Genomic DNA, 9,875 nt, shown 5'->3' on the forward strand with positions numbered 1-9,875 from the left:
GTGGGTGTCAGTCTGTTATCCCTAGTAAGAAGTGATAGGACGAGAGGCAAGAGCCTCAAGTTGCGCCAGGGGAGGTTTAGTTTGGTTGTTACAAAAAATGTCTTCACTGAGAGGGTTATGAAGCACTGGAACAGGCTGCCCAGGGAAGTGGTTGAGTCATCATTGCGGGAGGTATCGAAAAGACGTGGAGGCATGGGGCTTAGGGCCATGGTTTAGTGTTGGACTTGGTTGTGTTAGGTTAACGGTGGCGGTCGATTATGTTAAAGGTGTTTTCCAACCCAAATGACTCTCTGATTGTACACGGGGCACCCTGCAAGGGCAGGTGAGTTTCTGGAGAGCCCGTGAGTGTGGCGAGAAGCAGAGGGCGAGTGGGAGCGTCAGGCGGGGAAGGCTGTTGAAGGCAGGGTTTTTGTTGTGGTGTTGGGGTGAGCTCTGAGGGGTGAGGCCATTTCTCTGCGCAGCGTGTGACGGGCAGAAAGAGGATTTGGAGATTGGCGAGGGGAGTTGGAGGCAAGCATGCAGCACGTGGCTGCAGAGCCGAGGCCCTGGTGGTGATGGATGGATGCGGAAGGGTTGATGAATGGCAAGGCGTGCCCCAGTTGAGCCGAGGTGAGCGTTTGCAGGCTGTTTGTCAGGCGAGCAGTGCTTGTTGGCGAGGAAGATGAGAAGAGGTAAGAAGGAGTGCTGTGTGACTGGGTGCACGTAAGTCCCCAGGGCCTGATGGGTTGCATGCCCGAAAGCGGAGGGTGCTGACTGCTGTCCTTGGGGTATCGCTCTCCACTAGCTTGGAAAGGTCATGGTGCCTGTGGGCAGTTCCTGGAAGAAAGCTCATACCCCTTGTATCTTGAAGAAGCTGAAGAGGGAGGCTCTGGGACAGTAGAGGCTGGAGATGCTGCCCCTGTTTCATGTGAAGCTGATGGAGGAAATGCACCCGGAAAGAGCTGCCAAGGCCAGGAAGGACAAGGAGGTGATGGGGCCTTGTCGGCATGCATTTACGAAGGGGAAATCGTGCTTTCTGACCTCCGTGTCTCCCTACGTTGACGTGAGTCGCTTTGTGGGGGAGGAGAGCGCCACGTCTGGTGTTTACCTCAAGCTTTTACTGAAGCCTTTGATGCTTCCTCCCCTTGCGTGCTGCTAGACAAGCCAGGAGAGTAGGGGGTGCGTAAGGTGCCAGTGAGGTGGAGTGCAAAGTGGCTGAAGGTCTGGTCCCAGAGGCTTGTGATGAGTGGCCCAAAGTGCATCTGGAGGCAATTCTCAAGTGGTGTGGCCCCGGTTTTGGATCGTTGCGGCCAACACTGTTCAACATCGTCCTCGGTGACATGGTCAGTGGGACGGAGTGCCCCCGTCAGCAAGTTGTGAGAGGATGCAAAATGTGGAGGAGTGTCTGATGCACCGTCTGGTTGTGCCAGCATTGACAGGGATGTGGAGGTTCTGGAGACCGGGAGGGAGAGGAATCTGCTGAAGTTGAAGTGGGGGAAAGGCAAAGTCCTGCCTCTGGGGAGGAATGGCGCTGGGCAGCAGGCCATGCTGGGGGCCGATAGCCTGGACAGCAGCTTTGCTGAGCACGACTTTGTGGTGCTGGTGGAGAACAAGGTGAGTGCGAGGCAGCCGTGCACCCTTGCGGCAGAAGAGTCCCGGAGTCTCGATGGTGGCGTTGGGAAGAGCGTTGCCAGCAGGTTGGAGGAGGTGATCTTGCTCTCTCTTCAGCGCTGGTGAGGCCCCGTGTGGAATCCCGTGTCCCGTTGAAGGCTCCCAGGTGGAAGAAGGACATGGACTTGTTGGAGCGCGTTTGGTGCAGGGCCGCCAAGACGCTGAAAGGAGTGGAGCATCCTTCCCACGAGGAGAAGCTGAGAGAGCTGGGAGGCTTTTCAGGCAGGAGGCAGGGCTGCGCCGGGGAGATGTCATCGATAGGTCTAAATCTGGGATGGGAGGGAATGATTTGAGGGGCGTCAGGCCCTTCTGATGGGTGCCCACGGCCAGGGCAAGGGGGAATGGAGAAAGCTGCAAAGACGTGGCATTTCCTTGGCAGCGAAGGCAAGGGTTTTTCAGTGCGAGGGTGGTGAAGCAGTGGAAGCGGTTGTGCAGAGAGGTATTGGGAGTCTCCATGCTTGGAGAGACTGAAAAGCTGACTGGCCATGGTCATGGAGAGCCTGCTCGAGCTGACCCTGCTTGAGGAGGTTGCATTGAACTAGGTGATCTCCGGCGTTTCCTTGTTATCTAAATGATTCTGTTTGTTGTGATTGTGCTTGCTGTGCTGGCCAGCGAGTTGTGCTGGGAAGAGAGTTGTTGAGGTGTGTGCTGCTGTGGGGATCTTGCGTCAGAGGCCTGGGTAGACGTGCATTAGCGTATGCAAGGCTTTGTTTGAGCAAGTGAAGGGCTTGTGTGGTGGGCTGGCAGCCCTGCTTTGCTGGTCTGTGCTGTTGTTGTTGCTGGGGTCATACTTCCTAAGGGAGGTCTAGTGTCCCTTTTGCACGCATTGCAATGGCCTGTTGAGCCCTGGCTTTGTGCCGGGTGAGGCTGGAAGAGCGTTGGGAGAAGAAAGGAAGAGGAGGCGTCTGAGGCTGGCATGCAGAACATCTTTATTGAGGCAAAAGAGTGAAAAGGCAGGAGCGCCGAGTGGGGCAGAGCCAGTCTGAGGTGCAAGTAGGGCAACCATAAGACAAAATCCTTTGCGTGAGTGGATTGTGCCAGATCGCCGAGGTCTTCCTGCCCCGCAGTGGGAGCGGCACAGCAGAGGTCCCCGGTGGTCTTTGTCTTGTGAGAAGGTGTTTGCAGCAGAGAGTAGTTAACGCAGCAGAAGGGGCGACGCCACGAAGGAAGTGGGAGAAGAGGAGGATGTACACGGGCCATGTTTCCAGGCAGCCCGTGCTAGCCCCTTCCCTGCTTCCTTGCTTGGTGCCTGAAGAGGAAGAGGTGTGGACGGCAGGTCCGCGTGCGAGCAAGAGCGCGTCGGTGCGTCCTCAGTCCATGAAGTGGCTCCCAGGGGGTGGGTGGCTGGTGTCAGGGGTGGTGGCGAGGGCCCTTAGCAGGGGTAGCAGGCTCTTCTGGCGCCGAAGCAGCCCAGGCCTCCGAAGCCGTAGCCGTAGCCGAAGCCGCCGGAGATGGGCACTCCCTGGGCGCTGAGAGCGCTGCCCACGGCAGCCGATGTGGAGGATCCGACGGCGGTGTTCTGGGGGAAGGAGCTGAGGATGGGCCCTGGCAGGGTGACCAGCACGGCGGGAGGCTGGATGACGACGCGGGAGTCCTCGCACTGCCTGACGCAGGGCTCGTTGCAGCTGTTAGCCAGCGGGGTGGGTCCGCAGGGGTTGCAGAGGTCGTAGCAGGCCATGTCTGTGGTGCGGAGGGTCCCTGGAAGAGAGGGTGTTGAGGAAGCGGAGGGGCGTGGGGGTGCGAGGAGCGGTGCTGCAGGAGGGCAGGGGAGCGTGGAGGCGTGTTGTGTGGCGGTGGGGAGCGTGGCGGTGGGGAGGCTTTGTGGCTGGTGAAGGTGTGGGCAGAGGGTGGTGGGAGAGAGGGGCCAGGTGGGGCAGGAGAAAGGAGGAGAAGGGGGTTGGGGCTCACCTTGTTGACGTTGGAGGAGAAGGGGTGAGGAGAAGTGTGTGAGGGAGAGAGGCGCTGGTGCGTCTTTTATGCTGGTCCGGGAGGGGCGGGCCAGGCTTTGCGCATGAGAGCCTTTTGCAGCAAGCAGCTTTTGCGTGCCACAGCCTGGGGAGTAATGAGGTGGGGCGTGTCTTTGTTGCCGCAGTTCTGCAATTTCATGTTCTCCTCTTGAGGATGCGTCCACTTGAGCCTGTCGGCAGCTTTTAAGTGCGAGTATTAGAGGGCAAAGGCTTGGTGTTGATGGTGCGTGTCAGGGCGGGCAGAAGACCTGACCAAAGCATAGGAGAGGTGGGGTGTCGTCTTGTCAGTGAGGTCATGTCATGGCATTTGTGTGGTGTGGTTTGTGGGTGCGTTGTGAAGAGGGGCCCCATTTTGTCGCAGGCCTGTCAGGCTGGTGTGGGCTCTGGAGGTGTGTGGGGCGTGAGGGGCTGCCTCTTCCATGGCGTTCAGTCCCGCTCCACCTTCCTGCCAGCTCACTAAGCCTGTCTTTAGGCTTGGCCTTTCCCAGTCGTTGGGTGTGCCGTGTGGGTGCCCTAGTGGCCCTGTTGCTTGTAAGGTTGTAGGTGGGAGAAAGGAGCGTGCCTGTTTGGGCTTGTGCGCGTGTGGGGCCTTCCGTGGGGGTGGCAGCGCAAGCAGGCAGAGGAGGGCTGCTTACGAGAGCAGGAGGCTGTCCTGGCAGCCCTGGTTGAGCGCTCGGCAGCCCTGTGCTGTGGTGAGGCCTGCCGCAGTCCCCAAAGGCTTGTGTTGGCCCTTCCGTAGCACTCCCCTTAGCTGGGTTTGTCATGTTTGCGGCGTGAGCTCTGGCGTGACGCGGTGCTTGGTCTCTGGGTGATGCGTCCAAAGAAGAGCAACAAAGCCAGTGAAGGATGTAGAGCCTCAAGACTTAGGAAGAGTGGTTGGGAGAAGTGGGTGTGTTTATTTTGCTGGAAAAGGCGGCTGAGGGAGACCTTATCGCTCTGTACAAGTACCGGACAGGAGGTTGTAGCGAGGTGGGTGTCAGTCTGTTATCCCTAGTAAGAAGTGATAGGACGAGAGGCAAGAGCCTCAAGTTGCGCCAGGGGAGGTTTAGTTTGGTTGTTACAAAAAATGTCTTCACTGAGAGGGTTATGAAGCACTGGAACAGGCTGCCCAGGGAAGTGGTTGAGTCATCATTGCGGGAGGTATCGAAAAGACGTGGAGGCATGGGGCTTAGGGCCATGGTTTAGTGTTGGACTTGGTTGTGTTAGGTTAACGGTGGCGGTCGATTATGTTAAAGGTGTTTTCCAACCCAAATGACTCTCTGATTGTACACGGGGCACCCTGCAAGGGCAGGTGAGTTTCTGGAGAGCCCGTGAGTGTGGCGAGAAGCAGAGGGCGAGTGGGAGCGTCAGGCGGGGAAGGCTGTTGAAGGCAGGGTTTTTGTTGTGGTGTTGGGGTGAGCTCTGAGGGGTGAGGCCATTTCTCTGCGCAGCGTGTGACGGGCAGAAAGAGGATTTGGAGATTGGCGAGGGGAGTTGGAGGCAAGCATGCAGCACGTGGCTGCAGAGCCGAGGCCCTGGTGGTGATGGATGGATGCGGAAGGGTTGATGAATGGCAAGGCGTGCCCCAGTTGAGCCGAGGTGAGCGTTTGCAGGCTGTTTGTCAGGCGAGCAGTGCTTGTTGGCGAGGAAGATGAGAAGAGGTAAGAAGGAGTGCTGTGTGACTGGGTGCACGTAAGTCCCCAGGGCCTGATGGGTTGCATGCCCGAAAGCGGAGGGTGCTGACTGCTGTCCTTGGGGTATCGCTCTCCACTAGCTTGGAAAGGTCATGGTGCCTGTGGGCAGTTCCTGGAAGAAAGCTCATACCCCTTGTATCTTGAAGAAGCTGAAGAGGGAGGCTCTGGGACAGTAGAGGCTGGAGATGCTGCCCCTGTTTCATGTGAAGCTGATGGAGGAAATGCACCCGGAAAGAGCTGCCAAGGCCAGGAAGGACAAGGAGGTGATGGGGCCTTGTCGGCATGCATTTACGAAGGGGAAATCGTGCTTTCTGACCTCCGTGTCTCCCTACGTTGACGTGAGTCGCTTTGTGGGGGAGGAGAGCGCCACGTCTGGTGTTTACCTCAAGCTTTTACTGAAGCCTTTGATGCTTCCTCCCCTTGCGTGCTGCTAGACAAGCCAGGAGAGTAGGGGGTGCGTAAGGTGCCAGTGAGGTGGAGTGCAAAGTGGCTGAAGGTCTGGTCCCAGAGGCTTGTGATGAGTGGCCCAAAGTGCATCTGGAGGCAATTCTCAAGTGGTGTGGCCCCGGTTTTGGATCGTTGCGGCCAACACTGTTCAACATCGTCCTCGGTGACATGGTCAGTGGGACGGAGTGCCCCCGTCAGCAAGTTGTGAGAGGATGCAAAATGTGGAGGAGTGTCTGATGCACCGTCTGGTTGTGCCAGCATTGACAGGGATGTGGAGGTTCTGGAGACCGGGAGGGAGAGGAATCTGCTGAAGTTGAAGTGGGGGAAAGGCAAAGTCCTGCCTCTGGGGAGGAATGGCGCTGGGCAGCAGGCCATGCTGGGGGCCGATAGCCTGGACAGCAGCTTTGCTGAGCACGACTTTGTGGTGCTGGTGGAGAACAAGGTGAGTGCGAGGCAGCCGTGCACCCTTGCGGCAGAAGAGTCCCGGAGTCTCGATGGTGGCGTTGGGAAGAGCGTTGCCAGCAGGTTGGAGGAGGTGATCTTGCTCTCTCTTCAGCGCTGGTGAGGCCCCGTGTGGAATCCCGTGTCCCGTTGAAGGCTCCCAGGTGGAAGAAGGACATGGACTTGTTGGAGCGCGTTTGGTGCAGGGCCGCCAAGACGCTGAAAGGAGTGGAGCATCCTTCCCACGAGGAGAAGCTGAGAGAGCTGGGAGGCTTTTCAGGCAGGAGGCAGGGCTGCGCCGGGGAGATGTCATCGATAGGTCTAAATCTGGGATGGGAGGGAATGATTTGAGGGGCGTCAGGCCCTTCTGATGGGTGCCCACGGCCAGGGCAAGGGGGAATGGAGAAAGCTGCAAAGACGTGGCATTTCCTTGGCAGCGAAGGCAAGGGTTTTTCAGTGCGAGGGTGGTGAAGCAGTGGAAGCGGTTGTGCAGAGAGGTATTGGGAGTCTCCATGCTTGGAGAGACTGAAAAGCTGACTGGCCATGGTCATGGAGAGCCTGCTCGAGCTGACCCTGCTTGAGCAGGTTGCATTGAACTAGGTGATCTCCGGCGTTTCCTTGTTATCTAAATGATTCTGTTTGTTGTGATTGTGCTTGCTGTGCTGGCCAGCGAGTTGTGCTGGGAAGAGAGTTGTTGAGGTGTGTGCTGCTGTGGGGATCTTGCGTCAGAGGCCTGGGTAGACGTGCATTAGCGTATGCAAGGCTTTGTTTGAGCAAGTGAAGGGCTTGTGTGGTGGGCTGGCAGCCCTGCTTTGCTGGTCTGTGCTGTTGTTGTTGCTGGGGTCATACTTCCTAAGGGAGGTCTAGTGTCCCTTTTGCACGCATTGCAATGGCCTGTTGAGCCCTGGCTTTGTGCCGGGTGAGGCTGGAAGAGCGTTGGGAGAAGAAAGGAAGAGGAGGCGTCTGAGGCTGGCATGCAGAACATCTTTATTGAGGCAAAAGAGTGAAAAGGCAGGAGCGCCGAGTGGGGCAGAGCCAGTCTGAGGTGCAAGTAGGGCAACCATAAGACAAAATCCTTTGCGTGAGTGGATTGTGCCAGATCGCCGAGGTCTTCCTGCCCCGCAGTGGGAGCGGCACAGCAGAGGTCCCCGGTGGTCTTTGTCTTGTGAGAAGGTGTTTGCAGCAGAGAGTAGTTAACGCAGCAGAAGGGGCGACGCCACGAAGGAAGTGGGAGAAGAGGAGGATGTACACGGGCCATGTTTCCAGGCAGCCCGTGCTAGCCCCTTCCCTGCTTCCTTGCTTGGTGCCTGAAGAGGAAGAGGTGTGGACGGCAGGTCCGCGTGCGAGCAAGAGCGCGTCGGTGCGTCCTCAGTCCATGAAGTGGCTCCCAGGGGGTGGGTGGCTGGTGTCAGGGGTGGTGGCGAGGGCCCTTAGCAGGGGTAGCAGGCTCTTCTGGCGCCGAAGCAGCCCAGGCCTCCGAAGCCGTAGCCGTAGCCGAAGCCGCCGGAGATGGGCACTCCCTGGGCGCTGAGAGCGCTGCCCACGGCAGCCGATGTGGAGGATCCGACGGCGGTGTTCTGGGGGAAGGAGGTGAGGATGGGCCCTGGCAGGGTGACCACCACGGTGGAAGGCTGGATGACGACGCGGGAGTCCTCGCACTGCCTGACGCAGGGCTCGTTGCAGCTGTTAGCCAGCGGGGTGGGTCCGCAGGGGTTGCAGAGGTCGTAGCAGGCCATGTCTGTGGTGCGGAGGGTCCCTGGAAGAGAGGGTGTTGAGGAAGCGGAGGGGCGTGGGGGTGCGAGGAGCGGTGCTGCAGGAGGGCAGGGGAGCGTGGAGGCGTGTTGTGTGGCGGTGGGGAGCGTGGCGGTGGGGAGGCTTTGTGGCTGGTGAAGGTGTGGGCAGAGGGTGGTGGGAGAGAGGGGCCAGGTGGGGCAGGAGAAAGGAGGAGAAGGGGGTTGGGGCTCACCTTGTTGACGTTGGAGGAGAAGGGGTGAGGAGAAGTGTGTGAGGGAGAGAGGCGCTGGTGCGTCTTTTATGCTGGTCCGGGAGGGGCGGGCCAGGCTTTGCGCATGAGAGCCTTTTGCAGCAAGCAGCTTTTGCGTGCCACAGCCTGGGGAGTAATGAGGTGGGGCGTGTCTTTGTTGCCGCAGTTCTGCAATTTCATGTTCTCCTCTTGAGGATGCGTCCACTTGAGCCTGTCGGCAGCTTTTAAGTGCGAGTATTAGAGGGCAAAGGCTTGGTGTTGATGGTGCGTGTCAGGGCGGGCAGAAGACCTGACCAAAGCATAGGAGAGGTGGGGTGTCGTCTTGTCAGTGAGGTCATGTCATGGCATTTGTGTGGTGTGGTTTGTGGGTGCGTTGTGAAGAGGGGCCCCATTTTGTCGCAGGCCTGTCAGGCTGGTGTGGGCTCTGGAGGTGTGTGGGGCGTGAGGGGCTGCCTCTTCCATGGCGTTCGGTCCCGCTCCACCTTCCTGCCAGCTCACTAAGCCTGTCTTTAGGCTTGGCCTTTCCCAGTCGTTGGGTGTGCCGTGTGGGTGCCCTAGTGGCCCTGTTGCTTGTAAGGTTGTAGGTGGGAGAAAGGAGCGTGCCTGTTTGGGCTTGTGCGCGTGTGGGGCCTTCCGTGGGGGTGGCAGCGCAAGCAGGCAGAGGAGGGCTGCTTACGAGAGCAGGAGGCTGTCCTGGCAGCCCTGGTTGAGCGCTCGGCAGCCCTGTGCTGTGGTGAGGCCTGCCGCAGTCCCCAAAGGCTTGTGTTGGCCCTTCCGTAGCACTCCCCTTAGCTGGGTTTGTCATGTTTGCGGCGTGAGCTCTGGCGTGACGCGGTGCTTGGTCTCTGGGTGATGCGTCCAAAGAAGAGCAACAAAGCCAGTGAAGGATGTAGAGCCTCAAGACTTAGGAAGAGTGGTTGGGAGAAGTGGGTGTGTTTATTTTGCTGGAAAAGGCGGCTGAGGGAGACCTTATCGCTCTGTACAAGTACCGGACAGGAGGTTGTAGCGAGGTGGGTGTCAGTCTGTTATCCCTAGTAAGAAGTGATAGGACGAGAGGCAAGAGCCTCAAGTTGCGCCAGGGGAGGTTTAGTTTGGTTGTTACAAAAAATGTCTTCACTGAGAGGGTTATGAAGCACTGGAACAGGCTGCCCAGGGAAGTGGTTGAGTCATCATTGCGGGAGGTATCGAAAAGACGTGGAGGCATGGGGCTTAGGGCCATGGTTTAGTGTTGGACTTGGTTGTGTTAGGTTAACGGTGGCGGTCGATTATGTTAAAGGTGTTTTCCAACCCAAATGACTCTCTGATTGTACACGGGGCACCCTGCAAGGGCAGGTGAGTTTCTGGAGAGCCCGTGAGTGTGGCGAGAAGCAGAGGGCGAGTGGGAGCGTCAGGCGGGGAAGGCTGTTGAAGGCAGGGTTTTTGTTGTGGTGTTGGGGTGAGCTCTGAGGGGTGAGGCCATTTCTCTGCGCAGCGTGTGACGGGCAGAAAGAGGATTTGGAGATTGGCGAGGGGAGTTGGAGGCAAGCATGCAGCACGTGGCTGCAGAGCCGAGGCCCTGGTGGTGATGGATGGTTGCGGAAGGGTTGATGAATGGCAAGGCGTGCCCCAGTTGAGCCGAGGTGAGCGTTTGCAGGCTGTTTGTCAGGCGAGCAGTGCTTGTTGGCGAGGAAGATGAGAAGAGGTAAGAAGGAGTGCTGTGTGACTGGGTGCACG

General features: G+C 58.4%; 2 protein-coding genes across 2 annotated transcripts; both read right to left on the minus strand.

Moving 5' to 3' along the window:
* Positions 1-3,022: 3,022 nt before the first annotated feature.
* Positions 3,023-3,328, minus strand: LOC142592966 (feather keratin 2-like). The gene has a single exon (XM_075705811.1). It carries the CDS (start codon positions 3,326-3,328, stop codon positions 3,023-3,025), a length of 306 nt encoding a protein of 101 aa, XP_075561926.1.
* A 4,280-nt stretch (positions 3,329-7,608) lies between these two features.
* On the minus strand, positions 7,609-7,914 carry LOC142592866 (feather keratin 2-like). The gene has a single exon (XM_075704913.1). The coding sequence runs from the start codon at positions 7,912-7,914 to the stop codon at positions 7,609-7,611; it is 306 nt and encodes a 101-aa protein (XP_075561028.1).
* Between the last annotated feature and the right edge of the window lie 1,961 nt (positions 7,915-9,875).

The sequence above is a fragment of the Pelecanus crispus genome, chromosome 2, assembly GCF_030463565.1.
Source record: "Pelecanus crispus isolate bPelCri1 chromosome 2, bPelCri1.pri, whole genome shotgun sequence".
In the NCBI taxonomy this organism is placed as follows: Eukaryota; Metazoa; Chordata; class Aves; order Pelecaniformes; family Pelecanidae; genus Pelecanus; species Pelecanus crispus.

Coding starts and splice junctions, on each gene's coding strand:
- LOC142592866 (XM_075704913.1), bottom strand. CDS start 7,914: ATGGCCTGCTACGACCTCTGCAACCCCTGCGGACCCACCCCGCTGGCT.
- LOC142592966 (XM_075705811.1), bottom strand. CDS start 3,328: ATGGCCTGCTACGACCTCTGCAACCCCTGCGGACCCACCCCGCTGGCT.